Raw genomic sequence first — 27,120 nt, forward strand, 5'->3', positions numbered from 1 at the left:
ACTTCAGAAGTGATTTTGATATAACAATCAAACAAGAAATGCAGTGGTATGCTGATGATATCCCTGCAATAGAGCCACATAAGCCAAAGGGTATGTCCTGTGATAACAGTCCATACCACACAAACTCAACCAGTCTTAGTATATCATATGAAGTAGTCGACTGGTCCACACATCCCCAGAGAGGAAGCTCTCAGTGACACACATGCCAGCCTTTTCATTGTGACCTAAGTCTTAGAATGTAGTCTATACTATGGTACCAGTCTGTATGGACCATATGCATCAAGTCAATGAGCCTGACTGTAAAGGTGCCTGTACAGTCATGCACAAGTACTTTACCCTTCAAAAGGTCACAGTGGTGTGTTGTGTTCCTTAGCAGCTCACATCACAATGCATGTAGGATGGTCCTGGGCTAAATGATGTTACTGGGCTGGCTTAGTCAGTGTAGGCCATGACCAGGGTTGAGGATCGTCAGCAGATGACTACAAAAGTGTGTATTCCTCTCTTTGTAGTGCTTAGCAAATGTGAATGACACATGTAGTGCGATCACTATTGATCAATGCTTGTGATAGATGTATACATAATGTGTGTCAACCAAAGAGATATCCTAAAACATGCTGTCATAATCTGTGTATTCATCTATTGTATCCATACAAGTCAACGCCCATCAGAAACAATCGATTTAAGAAGCCATTGCCTGGAAGTTGTGGACCATGGGGTCTATTGCTGGTGAGCATCCATTGCCGTAAGAAGTGGGAGAACCTGAGGCGCTGGACCCAGAATATCATGGCGGTCCAGCTGGGGCTTAACACCCAATGTGGATGGGGTGCGTGCCGGACCCTGACACCCCCCAATGGCCTGCATACTGGTGGTGGCATATTCAGAGCTTGATGGGCAGTGAGGGCCCAGCTGCAGCGACATGAGGGTGAGTTTTGGCCAGAGTCATACATTTTACATTGTCAATTTTGTGTGTCAGATAGATGCATTTTTCTTTCATTATTGGGAGTGGGCTATGTGTGACGCACAAGAAGAGTTATTGTTTGTGTAGGTTTGGTAGTACGTCCCTGCTGATGTGCTTTCCCCATTGTTTTTCTGACCAGGATCACAGCAGAGTCATGTCCATTACCAATTTGCTGTCTTGAGCAGATGCTTGGCTAAGTAAAGTGATTCATCAGCTCATGTTGTTTGATGTTGTGGATGACATTTGAACCAAAACGTTCACTTGTCTTCAATTTGTCATGAGTGGTGTTCCCTCACTACTGTGTCTCATGTGATTAATGCCATATTATGTATGACATAGCATACCCTGCACTTTGGATGCAGTGACAGGCGAATACTTCCCCTTAGTAAGTGGGGAATGTACAGTGACATGAGATAGCAAACTGTTGTATTTTCTTGGTTTCTCCCTCTTTCTTTCACCCCCCCTGCCTCTTCTTGGTACGCTCTGACTGTTATTGTGAACCAACATTCCACAGTTGCCTTCAGCTGACTGGAACCTGTTGGTGGTGTATGACAGAATAAGGATCGTTCTTCACTTGCCTGGCATCACGTCTTTTAAACATAAACCATCACTGGCGCCATCAGTATTAGTGACTACATGTTGGCATTAGTACCCTTCCCTTTTGTAGTGTCATCTAAACTACTGTTTCATACATGATATACATGTCCTCATAATTTGATATCTGATTCCATCACAAACGTGTGTGTGGGCCAATCTGTATTTGACAATAGTCATTTGTGATGGTATACAGTTCATGTGTTACCACAGACATTGGTGGGTGGGTCACACATACCCTAAGCCATTACTCATTAACATTAGTCAGGCCCAATTGGTGAAGCTATAAAGGACATGACAGGTGGACTTACACTACTTTGTCACAATGTGAAGTTCCATGCCATTGATGTGGGAGTATTTCGTTATGTGAATTGCACATGCTAATTTGTCAAGCTTTATTCATTGACTGGTTACATGCATTAGGGAGAGACATGCAGAATGTAGGGATTATATATGAGTGTCTACACTCCGTAATGCAATGGAATTTGAGTTTGTGAGACAAAAAGGTACTGTGGTGTCCCTTCCCATTAGGACACTGGTTAAACCACTTTTTTTTTTCACAACAAATTTTTATAGATAGAGTCGGGCAAAGTAAGAAGTGTGGCTCCCCACAATCAGGAGAACACCACCAGGCATTTTGGTACATTTACAGCACAGGACCAAGCGTCCAATCAAGGAGCCAAGATAAATCAGTAATAAGAGGAAACATTTACACCCGCCCCTATCCCTTCAAACCCCAACTACCCAACCCCCCATACCCCTCCCTGTGACCCACCCTAACCCCGTGCACGTGTGTACGAACAGTGTTGATGCTTGGTCGTGACGTGGCAATTCTAGGCGTAATTTACGGGCTCGCCGGACATTAGGGGGCTAAAGATCTTCCTCAGGTTCCGCCGGGGGGTCCAGTGTCAAACCCCTATAATCTGCCCACCTCTTCCACACCTTAAAGTGTTTGCGGGGGCATCCTCGTGCTTCAAATATCGGTCGCTCTAGACCCATACAAAAGTCCAGTCCAGCTCTCCATTTTGAAGATCGCAGATTTGCCGAATATAGAAAGGGGCATCCGAGACCAAGTTTTCACATCTGTCTGGACCCGCTCCCAAACGGGCACCAAGTTGCGTTCCCAGGCAGTGTTTGCCGATTCCGATAGGAACACCCCCAGATACTTCAGACCGTCTGTAACCACCGCCAGTCCCGATGACCAGGGATCCGTCACTGTGCCATCCCCCAGTACCCATAGAGTGGATTTATGCAAGTTCAGGTATAAGCCCGAGACCTCCCCAAAGATTTGCATACCTTCCAGCACACGCGGTCCCGAGCGCTGCAAGTCAGTAAGAAAGAAAAGGACATCGTCCGCGTAGAGCGCAATTCTATCCGATAGGTTGTCATTCCACACAAAGCCCCGTATCTGCGCATCTAAGCGCACCCTGGCGGCCAGGGGCTCCATGGCCAGAGCGAACAAGTAGGGGGAAAGCGGACACCCCTGTCTGGTCCCACGGCCAATGCGAAACGTCTCCGACATCGCCCCTGCGACCCGCACCGAGGCCGTTATGTCTGTGTAGAGTAGCTTGACATATGACAAGAAGACTGGGCCCAGATTGAGACGGGGCAGGAGTGCAAAGAGGTACGTCCAGCTGACTGAGTCAAAGGCTTTGTTAATATTGGCTAGCAACAGAGACGCCTGTTCTCCTGTGGTCCCCATGGCATCAATCGCTGCCTGTGCGCGTCGGATGTTTTGCCGCGTTGCCCTGTGAGGCATGAATCCAGCCTGGTCCGAGTGGACCAGATCCGTGATATGCGGGAATAACCGATTCGCTAGGGCCTTAGCCAGAATCTTCGCCTCTATATTGATTAAAGAGATGGGACGATACGAGTCATGCCTATCAGGGGGTCTACCTGGTTTCTGAAATACCACTATCTCAGCATGACGCCAGTCCGGGGGCAACGTGCCCCGCGTACGCGCCGTCTCGAGTGCACGGCGATAATGGGACCCTAGTTGTACATAAAAAAATTTTAAAAACTCACATGGGTAGCCGCTCGGGCCAGGGGCCTTCCCGGCATTGAGTTGTCCCAGGGCGTCGCCCAGCTCCTCCGCTGTAAGGGGTGCATCAAGAGCCCTCCTGGTCTCATCCGACACCGTTTCAGGTGGCAAATCATCGAGAAATCGAGCCACCTCGTCAATCGACAATCGGTCGCACGGGGCGTACTGGGTTGTGAAGTAGTTGGCAAAGCTCGCTGCCAGCTCGTTTGGGTCAGTAAGAACCTCTCCGTTGTCGGTCGTGAGACCCGGCAGCGTGATGGGCTGGAGGTTGTGTTGGCAGAGTCTATGGAGCATCGTGCATGACTTATCCCCCCATTGGTATATCCTACTTCGTGTGGCCAGCCACGCCTGTTTGGCCTCATCCATTAAAATAGACGCATATGAATGCTGTGCCTGGAGAAGCAACCGTACCCCGACGTCATCGCTCCCTTCACGGTTCTGCTGTTCCAGGGTTGCTACCTGCGCGGCCGCCTCTGTGATCAGTTCCCGACGCCTCCGATGGGCCGCGGTACACCACGCGATGCCCACCCCGTATGGTGGGCTTCATAGCCTCCCACACCACTCCTGTATCAATGTTACCTACTAGGTTTTCTCGCCAATAGAGGTCTATTGCTTCTCGCAAGTGCTTAACATAGGCAGGCTGCTGGAGATGCCACGAGGACATCCTCCATCTAAACGGCTGACGTTTTCGAAGGAGTCCTACCCTAACCGACACCGGGGAGTGATCGGATAGGCCCCTCGGCAAGATTTCGGCTCTCTTCACCCTGCACAAGCACTCCCTGGGCACAAACACATAATCCAACCGCGAGAAGGAGCCATGCACTGCTGACACATACGTATACTCGCCTACTGTAGGGTGCATATGTCGCCATGTATCCATCCAGCCCATTCCCTCAATCATAGCATGCAGTCTGGTGGGTGGGGGGGAAGGGGGGGTCTCAGTCACTACCTGGCACCTCCGGCGATCCACACATACGTCCATCACGTCATTCCAATCTCCCCCAACCACCGCTAGTGATTCAGGGATGTCCTCCCACACTGTGAATAACTTCTCAACCAGGGCCCACTGCGGGGGGGGGGCGTAGACACTCCCAAACACCACGGACTCAGTGCCCACCATGCCCTTAACAAATATATATCAACCTTGTGGGTCCACCCATTGCTTCTCGTGGACGTACGCCACCCTGCGGTGTATCAAGATGGCCACCCCTCTGGACCCCCTGGAAAACCCGGCATGAAAAACCTGGTGATAGCCAAACCTCTGTAGACCCAGTACTCTCGAGCCCATCATGTGAGTTTCTTGGAGCAAAGGTTAAACCACTTTTTCATGCAATTGAGATTCCCTGAGCCTCAAAAACCTTTAATGGTGTATTGGCTTTTAGGTATGCAATGTAAGAATGGTGTTCTCACCAGTACCAATCCGGATTGGGGATGTCCATGGGCCTTGTTGATTCATTATGCTGTGGATAGTTGTAGACAAATCTCCCAGATATTTGGGAAAATTGTTTCCAGTCTAGTTTTCTGTGCTACATGTGATAAATAGCGAAGCTACATAAGTGCATCTTTCATGAGACTATTCTGACAGTGGCCATATGAGGAAGTTTCTGTTAGGTAATGCCAACAGTGTTAAATTAGTATTTCCATGTCACCTTCTTCCTGCTACTGTACATATTGGTGCAACATAGCTGTATTAGTTGACCATCTTTTCATCATGATGTGGGATTAGTTATATGACCTATTGCTGATTGCAGGGGCCTTGTGTGGAATCTGTAGGAATGCATTTGTCATTGCCATCCTATATGATGACATCAGGTTAGTAAGGTATACTGCAAGAGCCAACCTATACAAGTTGATCAAGCATCCTACTAGATACATGAGGATGGATTTGAGACAACTTCACTGATGCAATTGGAGGTGTCTATGGTTATTGCTTCACTGTAAGCAACTGTTTACAGGTCATGTAGCATGCATGCATGTGTTCATGCTAATGTGGAAGCCTAATAGTGGACCTTGTAGCTGAAGTCTTCTGTATACTTTATTAAAGTCTGTGATCAAAGCTGTTGGTCAAGTGTGTTCTGGCAAATGCAATAAACCTATTATCAATTTCATTTCAGCATCATTCAAGGCAAGCGGAGGAGAAAGAGCCAACATCATTGGGGAAGCGGCTGGTCACAGTGGTTCCAGTCATGAGGGTACAGACACTGAGGGACCCAGTGACCGAGAAGGTGTGGGAAGTGCCACGGAGGATGGAAGTTTGACTTCCTCATCATCAGGGTCCTCCTCCAGTGGACACTCCTGAGGAATATATGACATTACAACATAAACAATTACAATGCATGTCTTTACAACGCAGTTTTTACATCGTAGCATCCATTACTACGCATGATTTTACAACGCATGCCATCAAAACGCAATTTTAGAAACTACATTTACAACGCATTCCATTACAATGCATACCATTACAACACATATTATTTTTAGGGCAAAAGTAGGGTAAGTGTTGGATAGTGTAGGGGTAAAAATTACTATTCCCACTCCAGTGAGTGCTACAGTAGGGTAAGTGTTGGATAGCGTAGGGGTAAAAATTACATTACCACTCTAGTGAGTGCAACAGTAGGGTAAGTGTTGGATAGTGTATGGGTAAAAATACTATCCCCCATGTACCCCAAAATCCATTCCCACCCTAAAAATAAAAAATCCCCATTACTTACTTTATAGTGCATTGTAATGGCATCCGTTGTAATGGTATTCGCTGTAATGGCATGCGTTCCAGTGACATGCTTTGTAACGGCATGCGTTGTCATGGCATGTGATGTAAAGGCAGCCGCGTTGTAAAGATTGTGCATTGTAATAACTGCTTTGTAATGGTTGTTTCCCCACCTTTATGGTGGCAGACCCCTCAGGATTAGTTCCACCTTCATCCATGTCTGCCACCCCCAGTTCCATCTCCAACCTTCCTGTTGCTCCTCACCTCGTTGTCTGGGTCCTTTCCCCTAAGAGGGGAGCCGTCTGCTTAGCTCCAGGCACCTCAGCCCCTGCACCTGTTACCACCTCTGTCCTGAGTGAGGAGGCTATTAACCTAATGAGAAACATATCTGTGGGTCAGATGGCACTATGAATGCTATCCAGGTGTAATGCAGCCAACTGTAACAGATGGTTGCCTATCTGGAAAGCATCCACAGTGCTATGTGTCGCATACAGAGATCATTTCAGGCTTTGGCCTCCTCCCTCATGACAGCCTTCCACCCATCCCAAATTTCCACCACACCTTGTGCTTCTTCCCCATTCAAATTCCCTATTGCAATGCCTGTCCCAAACACACTCACACATATTAACAATCACAAAAACATTCCCAAGCAGCACCCTCAAACATAAACATAAAAAAACACAGAAGAACACATCCACTCAAATTACACTCATCCCCCCTCACCTTGACCCCCACCAAAATAACCCCAGACACAACACCTCCACCCACAAACTCATCCACAACACCTTGCATTACTGCAAACACCACACCCGTACCCACAGACCCATCGCCATGCCCAGCATTTCAACAGACAACATGCCAGAACCCACAGACTTATTCAAAGCACCTACCATTACAACAGATACCACACCCGCACCCACAGACCCATCCACACCACCAGCATTACAGCAGATACCGCACACACATCCACAGACTCATCCACAACACCTAGCATTACCCCAGACACCCCACCCGCAACCACCGACCCATCCACTACCCCCAACATTACAACAGAAACCCCACCCGCACCAACAGACCCATCCACCACCCACAGCATACCCAGCATGCCCACATCACACCCCCAAAAAGATGCAAATGCACACACTCACCCACACAACAGACACCTTCAACTCGCAAACATGAAATATCAGACACATGCACCAACAACACCCCCACCCACACCTAACACTTCTACTCTCTCTACCTCCCAACCCCTACTCCCTACTGAACATCCTGCCCATTTTCCACATGAAAGTGTGTTATATGTCCTTGCTCCAAGCCGTGCCAAACCTAACTCCCCCTCCGAAAGCCAAAAGGACCTTGCTACACCCCAACCCATCCATTCCACATCCCAATTCCCTCCATAGAAACCTGATCCCCACCACTAAACACAGTTGTACCCCTAAGAAAACCAAAACCCCTTCCAAAATCAAAGTCACCCCACCCAAAGTCATGACCGCCCTTTCCAAAACCAAACCCACCCCTCCCAAGCAACACCTTTGAGGTGCCTGCCATGCCCAATGGATTCCCCTTTGTGAGGAGGTTCCCTAGCAATTTCATTAAGGGCAAGATTAGTGGCACAGCAGTGTGCTGGCACATGCATTAAGAAAACAGACTAGCCATTGGTCTCTGGTTTGGTATATGTTAACGTGTTGGCAAAATTAAACATTTGCTTTGTATAGAACTTATTTGTCCTGCCATTACTTTTCTGCCTATTTAATGTTATTGGTTACTTTGGGATGTGTGACTACAGTTGTGTTTGTTTCACCCTGATTGTTGATCCATTTGAAGTTTAGAATGATCTGACCTTGAAACGAATGCTGGAGTCACAAAGGGAATGGGGAAATGTTCAATGGATAGATATGTAGGCTGAAGTCCAGTTGGGGCTGACATTGCCCTGAGCTGTATTTCATATGGTAAGTATTTCAATTTGGCTTGGCCAATGTCAACATAATTTAGCTTGCGCTTCTCCCTATGATATAGTTGGATATGTGTTTGATATGTGCAAGTTAGATATTTGTTTATCCACACATGGAGGGTGTTAATTGTCATACCTTTATGACATGTGTAAGGACATGTGTCAATTTTCATGTGTGCACCTTAAACGCACTTTATCTAAATGTGTGACAAATGTTGTTACTGCTGTGTTTGTTTTCATGACTTACACTTACACATTTCCCGCATATGCACGGCACTTGGTTATGCTATTGGTTGTCCCTGATATACTTCAATCTACAGGTCCTGTGCACATAGATGTTTTGAGGCATGTGCAAAGTGGACTGTGACCCAGGGCCCCAGACTTTCAGGGGGGCCCCTGGTAGAGGCATACATATTCTGCAGAGGGTATTTACATTGTAACCTTTGAATGCTTCTAAAACTGATTATTTGTAATCCAATTGACTTGATATTACCTTTTAATGTGAGTGATGTGTGAGATTCTATTACAGAGATTTAGCAGAAAAGGTGTGTTTCAGTTTCATGACACATCCATACAGATGTGTCTTTGATATCACAACAAGACGTAGCATGTGAGCAATGCGAGGGTGTAACCGAGGTCAACAGGTGTGATATTGATGGGGGGGGGGGTGCTATTGTGTGACACAATTTAATGCACACATCACTACCCCTGATTATGAGTTGTAAACACGTCGACTTTGATAGAATGTACATGTGCAGTGTCAGTGACCGGCCAAAGATGGCATAATTGAGCTTTTATTGGATCTTGAATTGTGAACAACCCCGAACAGGGGCCCACAAAATATGTCAGGTCCATTGCAGGGCATCTATTTCCTGAGGAGTCTATGGAAACAGGTAAGAGTATAGCTTACCGTTTGTTGCATCCACAACTGTGTCGGTTTTGGATGTCATCAAACAGGAGCAGAAGTGCAAATATATGTATGATCAGCTCCATGGCTGCACAGGACATGTGAAGCTGAGTACAGGTGAGTTTCAGCCTTATATCCCTCCCTTTCTGCCAGGTCAGATGTGGTGGCTGAACCGCCACAGTCACGTCATTGGGAAGGCACATTGTAATTGGGCCAGTGGTAACACTGGTGGTCTGCCCTCCGACAAAGGCATTGGTCTATCCCACCGCCATGATTTTTGGAGATTCAGTTTTTGTATAAAGTACTACTCCAAAGAAATAACTATATTTTTGTGAAAGAAACAGTAAATACTCAAATTCATGAATGTCTCACAATGAGACCTTCTGAGCCATATTAACAAGCCTGGACACCATAACAACCCGGATGTTCACAATATGTCAGTCATAGCCATTATTATGCCAGAAATGGCCACTGTTAAGCTAGGGATGCCCAAAATTCATTACATGAGGCTCATAAGATATACAAAATATGAATTGCCACAACAAGACCAAGATTGCTCAAAATACATCTACAGCAACAGCTATTGTGCTAAAGGCACCATTATGCCAGGAAGGAACATATTTATGCCTGAAAATAACCCCTTATGATTCGGGGAGGGGGTCACCATATACTTCAGGAATGATTTCCGGGGAGTCATACTGTTTGTCGGAGAGTCACGCAATGTCCGACACACACATGTGCACACACACACACACACACACATGCACACATAATCACACAAATTCACACTCATGCAAACCTTACATCCTTGACACATCTCTCTGAAAGGCTTACTATCTCAGCTTTGGATACGGCCCTTGCTCTCCTCAGCTCATGGTGTGATCAAGCACTCAAATCAGACACCTTTACTCTGGCTGCTGCAGGCCCACCCTTAGGAGACTCCACTTTGAATATTGCTGACACTCTTCTGACCCAGTAATCACAGATGTGACTGATAGAGCAATAGTGTGGAGCTTAACGCGAGGCCAACCTCTTTGTGACTTTGTTAAATTGAAAGTGGAGACAGGTGGTCATGTTGCTGGCCCAGTAGGTTGAGACAGTGTGTGTGTTGACCCAATGTACTGACATTGGTTTGGATGGCTACTACTCTAAGGACCATATTATGAGCAGCATTGTCTTATTTAATGTGCACATACTATCTGAATGTACTAGGTGTGCTTCAATTAATCAATCAATCAAAGATTTGTAAAGTGTGGCAAATCCCCTGTGAGGGTCTCAAGGCCCTGGAGTTACTCTCTGCTAGGTGGTGATCTGGTTTTTCAAACACCCAGGCCTTGAGTTATTTTCTGAATTACTGGAGCAATGAGGCAGGCCTGAGGTGCAGGACAAGGTCATTACAAGTTTTGGCCTCCAGGTGTGAGAAGAAGAGTCCTCTGCGTTGCGTCAGCGGATCTGGGGTGTGTCTGCGAAGAAGAGGGAGGCGGATCATAGGTGTCTGGTCGGCTGATGGAAGATCATGTATTTATTGATGTATGCTGGTCCTTCGTATGCTTGGGTCAGCATCTTGAACTGGCATCTCTTCAGACTCGGAGGCAGTGTAGGTTTTTGAGGTGGGGTGTGATGTGGGTTTGTCTGGGGAGGTTGAGGATGAGTCTGGCTGCTGAGTTTTGTATTGTTTTTAGTCTGTTCTGGAGGAGTGCGGTGAGTCCTACATAAACTGTGCTCCCATAGTCCAGCGGTCTTTCTGGTGTTGACTGGGAGCAACCTGGAGATCTTGCAGAGCTTGCGCAGGATGTGGAATCAGATAGAAGAGATTGAGTTTACCTGCTTCTTCATGGATAGCTTGCTGTCAAAGATGATGCCGAGCTCGTGGACATGGTCTGTCAGTTGGGGATGGGCCAAGTACAGCCAGCCACCATGCCTCATTCCATGAAGAGATATCGTTCCCAAATATGAGGACTTCTGTCTTGTCTGTGTTGAGATTGAGACAGTTGTCCTTCATCTAGTCTGCAACTTTCATCATACATCTGTGGAAGTTGGCTGTGGTGGTGGAGGGGTCTACTGACAGAGAGAGGATGAGCTGGGTGTCATTGCGTAGGAGATGATGTTGAGTCCTTGCGATCTGACATTGTTGGCCAGGGGGGTCATGTACCTGTTGAAGAAATATGGGGGCTGAGGAATGATCCTTGGGGTACGCTGAAGATGATCTTCTTGGGTTCTGAAGCGTACAGTGGGAGACCGATTCTCTGGGTTCTTCCGGTGAGGAATGAGGCGATCTATTCAAGGGTATTTCCATGGATTCCGATACGGTGGAGTCTGTGAATTAAAATGTGATTGGAGATGTTGTCGAAGGCGTCTGACAGGTCCAGAATGATGAGGGCTGCCATTTTCCTGTGGTCCAGGAGAGCCCTGATATCAATGGTAGCTTTGATTGGGGCTGACTCAGTGCTGTGGTTGGATCTGAATCCAGATTGGAAGGGGTCCAGGAGGATATTTTGTTCCCGGTGTTCGGTGAGTTGCTGGTAGATTGCCTTCTTGAGAACCTTTGCTGGAAAGGGGAGCAGGGAGATAGGCTGAGGTCGGAGGATGGGTTCTTTAGGAGGGGCCTCACTTCAGAATGCTTCCAACCCTCAGGAAAGGAGGCTGAGATAATGGAAGTGTTCAGGACTTTCTTGAGTTTGTCGCCAATCATCTTGCTCCCGAGGTTGAAGATGTGGTGGGGACAGGGGTCCACAGATGCTCCCCAGTGCACAGAGTTCATGATTGATATTGTGGCTTGAGTTGTGAGAGGGTCCCAGTAGGTGAGCAGGTGTTCAAGGTTTGTGTTTATGGGTGTGAGTAGGCTGATGCTGTCAGCGGTGGTGGGTTGAGGTTTGGAGTTTTCGTAGATGACTGAGATCCTATTGGGGAGAGCTCTGCCAGGGTGTCACACATGTTCTTGGAAGGAGGTGATGTTCTCGGCGGCTGCAGGGTTGGAGAACTCCTTCTTAAAATAGCAAAGACCTCCTTTGTGTTGAATTCTATGAAGTCTGTGAAGGTGTTCTTCTTTAGTTCTTTTAGGAGATGGTGGTACTGGCTGGGTGCTGTCTTGAAGGTGGTATGGTCTCCTGTATCTTTGCTGGTGCAATACTCCCTTTCTAGTTGTCAACAGTTGTGTTTGGTGGATTTTAGCTCCACAGTGAACCAGCTTGCTCTTCTGGCATGTCCTTAGCATGTGGCTGGCTTTGTGGGGGCGATTGTGTTGCTCCATTCAGTGATCCACTGGGAGACGTTCTTCACAGCCTGTTCTGGGTTGTATGTTGTGTCTGGGAGGTAGCAGTTTAAGGCATTGTTCCACTGGTCTTCTGATATCTTTTTGCAGTTTCAGTGCATGGCGCTGGTTGGTGAAGTTGACGCTGTAGTGGTCATTCTAGCTCAACTATGAGATGTGGTTGCACCTGACTCTGTTGCCGGACTTGAAAATGGGTTGACTGGGTGCCCTGCGATGTGGGTAGGGTTGATGACAAAGTGCTTGAGGCCGATGTTTATTTATTTTATTTATTTGCAAACTTGTACCGCGCTGGGAATCGACTCCCTGAGGAGTATCTCTGCGCCTTTGGCAACATCTGAGAGCAAAAAAGAGGCCCAGTCATTTATCCTAACTCCCTAGCCAGTTAGCTTAGTAGTTGAAGAGGAAAGTTTTTAATTTTTTCCTAAAGGGAAGATGTTCTTTGCATAGTCTGATTCCAATAGGGAGTTCATTCCATAGCTTCGGGCCGGCCACTGATAGAGCCCTCCCCCCTTGTCTTGTCTTCCTGAACCTGGGGACACATAACAGTTCTTGATCTCCTGATCTCAGAGATCTGGAGGGAACGTATGGATTGAATTTTTTGGTCAGGTAATCTGAACCTTTACCAGTGAGGCACTTGTGAATAATGCAGCAAGTTTTGAACATCACCCTCTGTTTCACTGAGAGCCAGTGAAGCTTGACTAATAGGGGTTTTGAAGGAGTACGAGCCGGGACATTGAGAACAAGGTGTGCAGCAGTGTTTTGCACAACCTATAGTCTTGCGATAATCCCCTCATTGGCGGCTAGCAGCAAACCATTACAATAATCCAGCCTACTCAGCATGAGCGACTGAACCAGTGTTCTTCTGGTGGTATCAGGTAATAGGTAACAGGGGGAATACCTTCAGAAGAAGCCCAATAACATTGAAGCAGGAGCCGACCACTTGATTGGCGTGTTGTTTGAGGGCGAGCTCCTGATCCAGTTTTACTCCTAGATCGTTGACAACCAATTTGGGCTCGGGACTGGGCCTAGATCTTGAGGCCACCAGTCAGGAGTCCACAGGCGTTTGGCTTCCCCAAAGAGCATCACCTCAGTCTTAGAGACGTTACACTGCAAGAAGTTTGCTGCCATCCAGTGGGCCACTTCTTTCATCCCCCGGGCAAAGGAGTTACGTACTTCAGGTGTCATCGTTTTAAACGGAAAGAGGAGTTGAGTATCGTCCGCATACGATACAGGGATGAACCCGTGGGATCTCATGATGTTAGCTAGGGGCGCCACATAGATGTTGAATAACGTTGGGCTCAAACAGGAGCCCTGTGGCTCATGCTTTACAGGAGGTCAGTTGTGTTGGTGTCACTGGGTCATCGAGGTGCAAGTTAAGATACCCTAGGAAGATGTAGTGGTCAGAGTTGATGACGATTGGGGCGATGAGGTCTGGATGGCGGGGTTATGGTCCAGATGGTCTGTTGGCCAGGGTGCCTTTAATAGTGCTTTTCCTGTCTGTGAGGATGTGGAAGTTGAGACGCTCCATTATAGGGGTCCAGTCATGCAGCAGATGGTGTCTTTGTAGATGATGGCAAATCTACCTCCGTGTTTGTTGGTTCTGCCTCGGTGTGCTATCTTGTAGCCTTCAGGCGTTGAGATCGTGATGTCCAGCGGGAAGGCGGGGTTCAGCCAGGTCTATGTGAGGAAGATGCCGCTGGAGTAAAAATGTGATTGTTTCCTAGATCTCCGTGGTGTGTTTACTGAGTGATCTTGCATTGAGTAGAATGCACTGGAGTTGGGCCATGGTGGTCTCGGCCACTGTGTTAGACGCAGTGGTGTTTGTGGTGTCACCAGCATTGTTGGTTGCTTTGGTGTTGCAGGTGAAGTGATAGTGCTGGTAGGAGAATGGTCCTTTGATAGTGCATGGAGATGTGCAGCAGCTGTAATTGTCGATTTGCCTGGGATCCAATGCTCTGCCAGGATGTCACACATGTTCTTGGAGGGAGGTGATGTTCTCGGCGGCTGCAGGGTTGGAGAACTCCTTCTTAAAATAGCAAAGTCCTTTTGTGTTGAATTCTATGAAGTCTGTGAAGGTGTTCTTTAGTTCTTTTAGGAGATGGTGGTACTGGCTGAGTGCTGTCTTGAAGGTGGTATGGTCTCCTGTCTCTTTGCTGGTGCAACACTCCCTTTCTAGTTGTCAACAGTTGTGTTTGGTGGATTTCAGCTCCACAGTGAACCAGCTTGCTCTTCTGACATGTCCTTAGGATTTGGCTGGCTTTGTGGGGGCGATTGTGTTGCCCCATTCAGTGATCCACTGGGAGAGGTTCTTCACAGCCTGTTCAGGGTTGTATGTTGTGTCTGGGAGTTAGCAGTTGAGGGCATTGTTCCACTGTTCTTCTGATATCTTTTTGCAGTTTCAGTGCATGGCGCTGGTTGGTGAAGTGGACGCTGTAGTGGTCATTCTAGCTCAGCTATGAGATGTGGTTGCACCTGACTCTATCGCTGGACTTGAAAATGGGTTGACTGGGTGCCCTGCGATGTGGGTAGGGTTGATGACAAGGTGCTTGAGGCTGATGTTGCTCATGCTTTACAGGAGGTCAGTTGTGTTAGTGTCACTGGGTCATCGAGGTGGAAGTTAAGATACCCTAGGAAGATGTAGTGGTCAGAGTCGATGGCGATTGGGGCGATGAGGTCTGGATGGCATTGTAAATGCGGGGTTATGGTCCAGATGGTCTGTTGGCCAGGGTGCCTTTAATAGTGCCTTTCCTGTCTGTGAGGATGTGGAAGTTGAGACGCTCCATTATAGGGGTCCAGTCATGCAGCAGATGGTGTCCTTGTAGATGATGGCAAATCTACCTCCGTGTTTGTTGTTTCTGCCTCTGTGTGCTATCTTGCAGCCTTCAGGTGTTGAGATGGTGATGTCCAGCGGGAAGGCGGGGTTCAGCCAGGTCTCTGTGAGGAAGATGCTGCCTGAGTAAAAATGTGATTGTTTCCTAGATCTCCGTGGTGTGTTTACCGAGTGATCTTCCATTGAGTAGAATGTACTGGAGTTGTGCCATGGTGGTCTCGGCCACTGTGTTAGACGCAGTGGTGTTTGTGGTGTCTCCAGCATTGTTGGTTGCTTTGGTGTTGCAGGTGAAGTGATAGTGCTGGTAGGAGAATGGTCTTTTGATAGTGCATGGAGATGTGCAGCAGCTGTAATTGTCGATTTGCCTGGCATCCAATGCTCAGAGTACTGCAGCGATGTAGCAGCACAGGGTGGAAGAACCAGGGTTTCTTTACACAGCCTACTATTTGTTGGTTGAATTTCTTTGGATTGAAAAAACATGATGAAAACTCAGAAAGGTACTCTAATTATCTAGTGAATTTAGTTCAAATGGCCGACGCTATCCTACATGAAGTGCACAGAAGCCATAAATAAAAACAAGATCCTTTAGCGCAGAATGCAGTAACTGCCTATGTCCTCTCATCATCACAGAAAATAAAACATGTTTATTCCTGCTTGACATACACGTATCAACTACGAGTAACAAGGAACAATGTGGGAAAATATAAACAGCAAAATATAAAACTGAGTACTTTAAAACAAAGTGGGTCATTTAAAGTTTGGTGGAGTGTGAGAACCTCTGTAATTCTGCGGTTCTACTGTCGCATCAAACATGCAATTCTACATGTTATTTATATTCAGGGAACAACTATAGTTTAGCTGGTGAGGCCTCAGCCTTCCTTGACTGCAAAACCCTGCACACAGCATTCCCGCAGCCCAAAATGAAGGTCACGCTGACAATTTTGGGTGGCCACAATCAAGAGAGAAAATGACCAGTGTTTCATGGTGATTGTTTCTTATGTATCCAGCTGTAAGAGTTTTTGTTTAGTTAAAAGAAAAAAGAATTATGAACGGGGCCAAACAAACATGGCACCCATTCAGCATTCCCCTGTGCCTTAAGTTCATCCTCCGCAACCGCAGATAGCCTGAAGGCACTGCGAGCCCTGCCAGATAGGCTTATATCTCAGACTACGGCGGGTGAAACTCGGCCAGGTTAGTGGAGGCCATGGCCTCCACTGCCCTTGCGGGCTGGTGGAACACCTGCCAAATTATGGCTGAAGATTTTCCATTTTGCACATTTCTTTCCAGTTTCTTTTTTGTGTATTGTTTTGGAACATCTTCCCATAATTCAGCCTTCATTATTTTTGAGCATCTGAGATACACATTCACTTCATTATTTAAAACCTGCATGGCCCTGTTCATATTCAAATGTATCCACCTTCAGTTGTTAAGTCATTGTAGAACAGTTTTACTATCCTCAAACTTTTAAGGCCCCCTTACGGGTTTGATTGTCCTGTGGACCACCGTATCGGTGGTAACGGCCCGAGTGTGGAAAACTTGGCGGTCCAACTGCCATATTATGAGTTGGGTGGATTGGCTGTGGACAGACCGCTGCTAGACTGCCAAGACCACCAGCAGGCTGCCGACATCCAGGTTTGTAAGTGGGGAAATGCACTCAGTACGGGGATCAGAACTACTGTGCGTATTACGGGTCGTCTGATCTGTGAGTGGACCGTGACGGTCCAACCACCTGCCTCAATTTATCGGTGATAAAGGATTTGGGGAGCTTACTCACCCCTGTCTTCTTCTTCTTCCAGGCACAGTCCAACATGGGTCCCCCCTTCACAGAAGGATCTTCACGCCGAGGATTATGACCCTGTGTGCGGCGATGTACAGGTGAGTCATTTTCTTATCATATACCCATTGACAGGCCTGCCCACATATGTGTTGAACCCCGTTAATGGGTATATGGTATTTTTCCGTATATATCATGCATATTTGTGCATCCGACACATATGCAGTCGAAATGCACACACACACATCAATATATTTGGGAAAAAGTACTCACCACCGCTGCAAGATCCTCACCTCCACACCGCCGGTAATACAGAGGTCTTTGGGCCAGCGCAGTGGGCTGCTGGTGAAGGAAATTAAAGGAAATTAAAATGACACTTATAAAGCGCATGTCTATCCTAAAGCCTCCCAGGGCTAAGAACCGAGCCTCCAGGTGCACACTTTAGATAGCAGGGAACAAGAACGTCTTTAACTGTCTGCGGAAAGATAGATGTCTTCTTCCAAACGAATATGGTCAGGAAGAGCGTTCCACCTCCTGGAGGCAATGTAGGAGAATCGTCCGCCTCCACTTCTGGCCCTATAAATTCTAGGTACAATGGCCATGCGTTATTTTCTGAATGGAGCACTCTACTGGGATGGTATGGGGAGATGATTGGCTGTAAAATTGGTAGGCCTTTGGAGGCAAAAATCTTGTGGGTGACACAGAGGGATTTAAACTAAATCCTCTCTGCAATAGGCAACCAGTGTAGAGAGGTTATAGATGATTGAGCCGATTCTCTGCGGGGAATATGTAGAAGCAGTCTGGCTGCGCAGTTCTGAACTGTCTGGAGTCTCATTATTGTGGATCGCGGAGAGCTCAAATAAAGGGCAATCCAAGAGAGAAATAATTAGGGCTTGGACTAGCAGTTTCTTCGCATTAAAGGGCAGTAAAGGTAGAACTTTCCTTACCATCCTGAGTAGTACATAGCAGCATCCTGCTAACTTCTGGGCTTGCACCTTCATGTTTAGCTTATTGTCAAGCTAGACTCCCAAACTTTTTATTTGATCTTTGGGTGTCGGTATGCTGCCCAGGCATTTAGGCCATAGGGAGGTGGAGCCAACTGGGAGAGGTTTACCCAGAAACATCAAGTCTGTTTTTGCTCCATTTAGTTGAAGAAAGGAGCGCTCCATCCAAACTGATACTTTTTCCAGACAGTTAGCTAGATTGTTTGGACTGTTTCCAGGTTGATTAAGGGATGCTATCAATTGAGTATCGTCTGCGTATGTAACGATGTGTATGCCAAAGGGTTCAACAATTTTGGCCAAGGGGCTCATCTAAATGTTAACAAGGGTGGGGCTCATAGATGAGCCCTGTGGCACCCCACACCACAATGACATACTCTTGGAGATGGAGTTGTCCTTGAAGACCTGAAATGAGCGGCAATCTAAAAAATACTCCAACCACATTAGTGCAGTTCCCTATACCCCTGCCTCTCTAGTTCTGGAGATCAGCAGTGGATGGTTCACGGTATCGAAAGCCGCACTCAAATCTAGGAGGACGTTTGCTGCCGAGCCTCCAGAATCCATGATTTTTCTGGCTTCCTCAACGACAACAATCAGAGCTGTCTTTGTGCCCTGATAGGGTCTAAATCCTGTTTGAGTTGAGTGAAAGCAGTCATTATCTTCCAGATAGGTGGACAAAATGGAGTTTACATGTTTTTCTGCAATTTTCGCGATCCCTGGAAGCAGTGAAATAAGGCGGTAGTTGGAAAACACTTCATGGTCCGCTCCTGCTTTTGTAAGCAGTGCTCTCACCATGGCTCATTTCCATAAGGAAGAGACAATCCGTTTTAAAATAGTGGGGGGAACTGTTTGGCAAACTTGGTACGGAATGGTAGGTGGAGCTATGTCCCTCGGGAAACCTGACTTTAGTTTATTGAGGTAGATTGTAAGAGATGTAATATCCAGGGGCAGGTAGACCTCCAGTCTGGTCACTGGTGGGCCTCCCCTTTTCTCCAACTGGAGGTACTTTGAGGAGGTGGTAGCTGAAGGGAATGCTAGGTAAATAGATTGAATCTTTGTGTGAAAGAACTCTGCTATATTATTGTAGCGTCCTAGAGTATCAACCGCAGGTAATGCTGAAGATGGGAGAGTGTTTAGTGCGGTTAGTGGAGGGGGACGCGGTTCTACGTCGGTTGGACTACCAAACTCGTAAGGCCTTTAGTACGTTTCGACCAATCTTTGGGATCAAGAGGCACCTTACCCATCACCCTGTCACCGATATTACTCTTTGTGACTTGTGTATGTCATAGCATTCCTTCCCTTCATTTAACTTTTTTCTTTCTGTAGTTCTCTATTTACTCCGTTCATCCAACTTTTTTCTTTCTGTAGTTCTCTATTTACTCTCTGTCTTCCACTCAATCACACTTGATTCATTCATAAGGGATAAAGAAGAGTTCTAGGGTTACTTCCCTTGAATTGATATCTCCTGATGATAGCATGAGTAGTCATTCTTTACGCTACAAGTCTCACTTGAAATCTTCAGTCCAATTCTTCCCCAACTGTTGTTTTACTCAATGATTCCTATCAGAATCCTGTTTAACCCGTAGGCCATCCTAAATGTAACTGGATGATACAAGGCACAAATATTTTGTTTTATACCTTTGCTTGTTACACAGTCTTCCAACTCTTTCAAAACCAACCGAACATCACTGTCCATAAGAATGGAACTCTGAAAGCTCTGGCTGAAAATTTAATCTAGAAATGTAATAACTCTGCTCATGCTTATAATGCTCCCAATAGCTATTTCATCTATCTGGAAAACATATCAATCAACATCGAGATATATTACAAGGTCTTTTGAAACATGAACTGAACCGTGACATCAAACACAACCCCTGACTGAGACATAGAGGCTATTTTCCCATAGCCCATTGGCTGTATTTCTATTCTATTCTATTTTCCAATCTTTAACACTTTATGCACAATTCACATATGCCATTACTAACATCTCTATCAACAAACCTAATTTGGCCAACAAAAGTCCGTTGGTAGTCTTTCTTTCGTCTTGCAAATTCCTAAGTGACTCTTCAGTGACCCTCAGATGGCAGGTTGAGCATCCCTTCTGGTGAAAATAACAGGCCCAAGTTCATACACATTTGCCACTTGCTCTAAGTAGAAGTCTGTGTTCAGGCCCATAGTGTTGTTTGCAAGTTCATTGTGCCAGTTGTGGGTGTGGCTGGGAGGGCATAGCAGGAGAAGGGAGATGGTGTTCTGCTTTTCTCATGCGGCTTTTAGAGCACAGGCCTAGTCAGCTTCATGCAAAGGTCTTGAGGTCTTTGGGCCAGCAATCTTTGGGTTCCTAGATTGCAGATCCAGCTAATTCAGGACCCTGTAACACTGGGAAAGTTACAAGGACCCAGATCGGTATATTCCTGAGTATATATAGATATATGGAGGCTCATTCACCTTTTACTGACTAGTTTACTTAACTGCATATATACCCTTAAACTCCGGGTAGACTTTTTTTCCCTGCAGTGTTTGCATGCCATCTTTAAAGCTGGGCATTCCTAACTACTGACCATGTGATCAGTTATTCACACATATCCACTATGACACAATTATCTTCTGGACAATATTGGACGTGACTTAACTCACCATCAAAGGCTGCCAGTGCTTGAATTGAACTCAGTTCAGCATGTGTGACCATCAGAGCCTGACGAAATTTCAGATTTGTTTCCCTAAACGGAAAAGTGAACAAAATATGGTAATTAGGCACAGACTGCCATCTATAATCATAAATTGTTCTATCATCCTATCATTTTCAATTCTTAGATATATGCTTTTATTCAATATACCGAATTCTCATAACTAACAAGTGAATGGCAATGTCTAAAGCAGATCTAGATACAGGCAAACTAAGGGCAAGGCAAAAGAAAGTGGTAACTACGTGTTCTGGGGTCAGGTAACAATTTACATTTGTTGGTCGACCTGAGTTTCACCTGAACTCAGAAAAGGCTTACGGTCTCATGTAAAGTTTGGCAGGAATCTAACAAGCTGTTGGGCATTGGAGAAAGCACAGCTGTTCCAACAATTTCAAAATGGCTGATGGTTTGCTGGACATTTCTACTCAAAGCTGCTTTCTCATACATGTTTTGAGATGCTGCAAGGGGAAAACCATAATAGCAGGTCTGTCAGGCCACTGTGCAATGGCAGGCTTGTCTTCAATTTCATTGTTTTAGAAATACGTTTACCTATTTTCCTTTATTCTAGCTGATAGGGGACATTTCTGCACTTTCACAGTCTAGGAACATGATGGTTGACATGGCAGTCATGGCCAAGGATGACCATAGGAATGGAGTTAGAAAGTTAAGGTTGGATTAGCCAGCCCCTCCAATAATAGTCTGTCACAAAGCTTTTTTTCTGACTATGGTTGAGCCATCAGGAAAACCGCATTACCACAATAATTTGATGAGGCAGAGGGACATCCCCTAGTATCAATGGCATATACCTTGTTAATGCCCTCCATTGAATAAGTAACAAAACAATATGTCTCAACTGGTAGTCATTCAGTGAGGACAATTATAATGATAGTGTAAATCACAAGAAGGGAGAACAAAGGAAGGGAGACCACAATGGGATTTGATAAAGTGTAAAGTAATATTTGTAGGTAGTTGTAACAGCACTACAGTACAGTTTTTTCATATAGTGACGATACCACACAAGTGTGCACTGAACCTGCTAGTGACAGTGAACGGCGCAGTGACACTGTGGTTAAAAAACAGCGTGAACGGCGAAAGGTTAAAAACAAATAATTATGTGGTCAATGATACAATGCGGATGTGCAAAGTCAGTATTTTGATTCAGGCTGAATTGATTGAGCACAACAGCGCCAGAGTTCTGTGCTGTGTGGGTGCATTTCGTCCTCATCAATTCCTGGTCATCATCAGGACAATGGTCACTAATTTAAGAGTAGTGCTGTATAGGAGAAACCGGGAGAGGAGAGTAGGATGAGCGGATGAATGCACAGGTGCAGGTAAGCAGTAGAGTTGAAAGATAATGAACAACTACCTGAGGGGTTGTGCCGCAGAAAATTTGGACATGCGGGGTGGCCTAAGAGGTCCAGCAGAAAATCGGGTCATGTGGAGCGGCCTAAAATGTCCAGCAAGGCAGAAAATTTACGGAAAATCCACTACTAGGAAATGAAGAGGTATAAACGAAGCGCCCTGTGCGACCAAGAGGGGCTGATGAGGAAAAGGGGGTCGACAGGGGCAGAGATAATTAATCCTGTAAGAGATCAGTTGGCGATCTGCTGTGCAGAAACAGTGGGTTATCAATAATTAGTAGCCTGTAAATGGAAGCAGGAGCTTGAGTAAGGTACTGAAAACCTAGTGGGCGGACATAGAGGCGGGAAGATGGCCGCTAATACAGAAAGACATAAAAAACTACAACAAGTGTAGGAAGGGGGAGGCTCTAGTTGGCGCAGTGCAACACTAGCGACAAGCAGGGACTCTCTCTTCCTCGTCAGGGCTGAGGGTTACCTTCCAGACAACCTCTGCTTACCCTCTAGGTAGTGTGGCTTAAGCAGTCGTAGGCTAATCTTTGGGGCACATAGGGTTAAACACTTGCAATATCACACCGTCACAACCAACCCACCACACAATGAGACCAGACTGTATTCTGTTAAAATATATATATCTTTATATAGACTTCAAGCAGGCTTATGAATACAGTTATCAGACTTGCAAGTAGCGGTTCCAAGTTACTTAGTTCAAGTTGCCACAGTTCTTTCAAGCAATAAGAGTTCTTTGAGGGCCTTCTGCCCAGTTCAACAAAGTTCTTGTGGAGCAGGCGGCTCCCAGGGGATCTGTCCCACATCGCGTTGCCTTCCCGGGGTCGCTGTTCGTTGCGGCTCTCAGCCGAGCAGTTCACGGGTCATCCGGGGCAGCGGTGTTCTGTGGCAGCAGGGTCCTTTCCTCGTCGTCCGCTCCGACCCTGGAGGCGGCGGTTGCGTGGTGGCGGCAAGTGGCAGTACGGTCCTCAAGTGCAGGACGTACCCAGCCAAGTGCCGGTGCAGCTGTGCGCTCACAGCTGAGCTGTCGGGCAAGGTACCGACCTAGGGGACTCTCACAGGGCGACTGTCCGTCTTTGCAAGTGGATTGGCTGCTCGTTGCGCAGTCAACTCGAGAGCTCGGACCGGACGGGTCCTCCTTCGCTTTGCTCTCGGGCTCCCGGTGCAGTTGAGGTCACGGTGTTCGGGCCAGCGGCGGCTGTTCCTCACTTTGCTCTCGCTGTTGCTCTGGGCCCCGGTCACGGTGGTCAGGTGGATGTCGTCGCCTTAGAGGAGATTCCTCCGTCGGTACTGCCACGAGGAGCAGCACACGCAGTTGCTTTCTTCAGGGTGTAGCGCCCACTGGTCCTGGGGCGCTGGTCAGGGGGCAAGTTCAGTTTCAAGCCCTTGGAGATCTTTTAGCAGAGTTCGGCACAAAGTCTTGTAAAGCAAAAGTCTTTTCGTAGTCTTTCCTTTTCCTCTCCTTCGGCAGCAAGGCACCAGACACAGGCAAGAGACAGCACTCTTCCTTGTCCTTCCCGGTCCTTCTCGTCGGGCAGAGTTCCTTCTGTAGCCCAAACAGGATCTAATTTTCAAGGAGCAGGGCTCCTTCTTTTATATGGCATTTCTTTTGTTCTCCCAGGCCAGGGGGGCCTTTGCATAGCCACTCTCAGTCCTCGAGTACCCTGGCGGGTGTACTCCGGCTTCTGCTTTCAGTGTGAGGGGCAGGCGCATCAGACGCCCCACAGGAGGTGGAGCCAGCATTGTGCGGACAGGGGCAGCCAGAGTACCTTGTTGATGGGGCTTCGCCCTTCCTGGGCCAGGTGTCGGCGGAATCATCCGACGCTCCCCAGGAGGGTGGAGCCAGCATTGTGGTGGCAGAGCACAGCAAGATCCAGAGTCAAGAGCCACTCCTACCTCCCACTAAGGTGTAATCTGCGCATTCACCACCTGTCATCCTCCCAGCCCTGTCACTCACACGTCCCAGACAGTCAGATACACATACCAGCAGAGGCGGCTGAGATGGTTAGGCAAGCAAAGGCTAACTTTCTAAAAGTAGCATTTGCAAACACAGGATACTAAAATAAACTTGTCTACAAGAAATATTTTATCATCCTGAGTTCAGGCATACTAAACACGACGCGCTACCATGCTCCTTGAGCCTGCTGGGATTATAGGGTGTAATAATTCCAGCAGCTCAGTCTGGCCTAATGGAGCAGGTAGCCTTCAATAGTGAAATACGGTTTTGGTTGTAAGTCACTACTAGGACATGCCACACACATCAGGGCTTGTCCTACCTTACACCTACAACGCACCCTGCCCGCAGGCCTACCATAGGGGTGACTAATATGTAGTCAAGGGAAGGTTCGGGGGCTGGCAAGTGGGTGCACTTGCCCAGCTAGCATGACAGTACGAGACCGCACGCGGGTTCTGCGGTCGCAGTTCCCAGACACATCTTTACGGCTGCTTCGGTGGGTGGCGCAACCAGCGCTGCAGGCCCACCAGCAGTATTGGCATCTACAAGCCCCGGCACTCTTAGTGCACTTTACTAGGGACTAACAGTAAATCCACTGAACCAATCATGGATACCAATCGCATGTACAATTTACAGTAGGGAGCACTTGCACTGCGGCACGGGTCAGCCGTGGCGCAGTGCCCTGAGTATCGGAAAACCAGCAAAACATCGGAGGCACATCAGCAAAAAGTGGAAGGGAGACTCACGCCAAGGTGCCAGGTCTAACAACAAGGATACAACTTACCCATACCTACTTGACACATTTTGTTGTGTAGCATTTTAGAACCCTAGTGTAATTTTCCAGATTTATGCCCATATATAGGTATAAATCACTCGACCCTTATATAGGCATAGAAATCATCACCATATTTAGACTTAGCCCGTGCAGTCCAAATACGGCATGGCTACTTCCACTAGTTCTGAAAATCCACAAAGATTTCTTGGAAAAACCCGCCTTCAGCTGTCAGGGACTTCCTCTTGCTTGAATATTGATTTATCCAAGAACTCATGGAGTTTTCAAAGAACTGAGTCTTTAATGATGTTATTATGTCCACCCTTACGTCAAACTCGGCACCTTCAAGGTATAAATATATCCACACTTGCCCAGGCAAACACACAGTGGTTTTAAGCAGTTCGACTATCTACCTACATGACACAGCTCACCGCAGCAAGTGCCAAAGGAAGCCGACCCTCCAGCAGACGCACTGAGAGAGACACTGTCTTTTCTATGCCGAGAAATCCAGCTCCAGTGTTTCCAAGCTACCCTTGCAGGTTGTTCGGAAATCGAGTCCTGAGAGAGAGATATCAGACCTCCTGCATTCTGAACCAAGGTACGGAGCTGATTTCACGCTTAGAGAATTCTTGGATAGATTCTTGGCAAAGAATACATAAACTAAGCTACACCTCACTTACTTCCTCCCTTGTACTAGACCAAGGTTAGGTACACCGGGGTAGGTGTATTTTAGAAGCACCAGTTGAGTACTTTTAGGGCCAGATGTAGGTAAAGTACATTTACAGATTCTAAAATACCAAACGTTACCGATTCGGTATTTTAGAATCGGTAAATGCTATGTAGCAAAAAAAACGGTAAACATTACCGAATCGGTAATTGCCATTCGTTCCAATGGGCCTGGAGGCCCATAGGAATAAATGTCAATTACCGAATTGGTAAGTACCGATTCGGTAAAATGGGGGACACATTCAAGAGTGCCAGGGTGTCATTTTGAAACCCTGTTACACCCCTGAGTCGTGTTTGTGTGCAAATGTGGCACACATACATGCCCTAAGGGCATGTAAGCCTGCCACATGGCACAGTTGAAAATGCACAGATTTGCATTTTCAAAGGTATTCGTTATTTACCACCAACCTATAGGGGGTGGTAAATAGTGAATCCTAAAATGGGAAAACCACTCATTTGAGTGCTCCCTACATTCCAAATTCGGTAATTTACTGATTCCTTAAAATACCGAATCGGTAAATTACCGAATTTGCAATTTAGGCCACCTACATCTCAGTAGCCTAATACCGGTCGGTAACGGCCGAAATTCGGTAATTTCGGCCGTTACAGACTGGTATTGGGTGACCTACATCTGGCCCGCAGTCTTTATTTATTAATGTATGTATTCTATGTATTTTATGGCTAAGAAACCATAACATGCTTTTACAGTATTATTTTATAATACTCTTCGTACTGTACGCATTGTACTTTGCAACCAGTATTACGATTGTAGCAGTTCTTTTCTTCTACATGAGAAAGAAGACTGTTCAATAAATACTTTTATTGAAAACACCCGTCTCTCTATGTCTCTGCGCCTCTGGTGAAACAACGCATGCACGATTGACTGAGTGAAATATCTATCTTTTGTTTCGCGACTCTAAAGATACGTTTTTTTCTTGGGAAACAAAGTTGTCATGTATGTTTTAAGCGGTTGTCAGAAACTAATCCCTTCTTGTTTATTCGAGAAAGTTTCTAGTGACCTCTGAGCAAGCTGGCACTCACAATTAAGTCTAATATATTTGATATAGACCTAGTCGGCCTCAGTCCTACGTCTAAACTATAGTATATATTCCAATGTGCAGAGCCATTTGGGAATATAGGAAATACTCTACAATTTTACAACACACCTTACCAACCACCTAGGAATAAGGTACTGGCGTAGGTATAGGAATAAACGACAGTATGCGCAGAGCCTATTGGGAATATAGGAACTACACTACATGGAGCCCGTTTGGTAAGGCGATAATTTAATGCTAGATACTAGAGTAACTCAGTCGTGCTTTTCACACAGACCCCTTTTTCCCGTAAAATACTCCTATAGACGTCTGGAGTGGGTAAAAGAATATAATATCTGCCAAAACTGAGTAGGACGAAAAATCCTATCTATTCGTTTTTGGTTTGTTCAACGTTGAAGAATACAGTATTCCAAAAATATTGTGCACCTTATCTTTGTTTCCTTGAAACTTGCCCTGCAAACTTTCGGTCAACAAAATGACGAATAGTGACGACGAAAGGCTGCAGCAGCAGCTCAGGCAGTTTGA

The 27,120-nt window shown here is 46.5% G+C and overlaps 1 protein-coding gene across 1 annotated transcript in view; it reads right to left on the bottom strand.

Annotated features, from left to right (window-relative positions):
* Window positions 1-27,120, bottom strand: part of LOC147690325 (phospholipid-transporting ATPase IK-like) — a 1,699,388-nt gene that overhangs the window by 968,074 nt on the left and 704,194 nt on the right. Inside the window, exon 8 of the mRNA XM_086937963.1 lies at window positions 20,675-20,757. Coding sequence (XP_086794089.1) covers window positions 20,675-20,757 — 83 coding nt within the window. The remainder of the gene's footprint in view (window positions 1-20,674; window positions 20,758-27,120) is intronic.

This window comes from Lissotriton vulgaris, chromosome 9 (genome assembly GCF_964263255.1).
Source record: "Lissotriton vulgaris chromosome 9, aLisVul1.2, whole genome shotgun sequence".
NCBI classification, from domain to species: Eukaryota; Metazoa; Chordata; class Amphibia; order Caudata; family Salamandridae; genus Lissotriton; species Lissotriton vulgaris.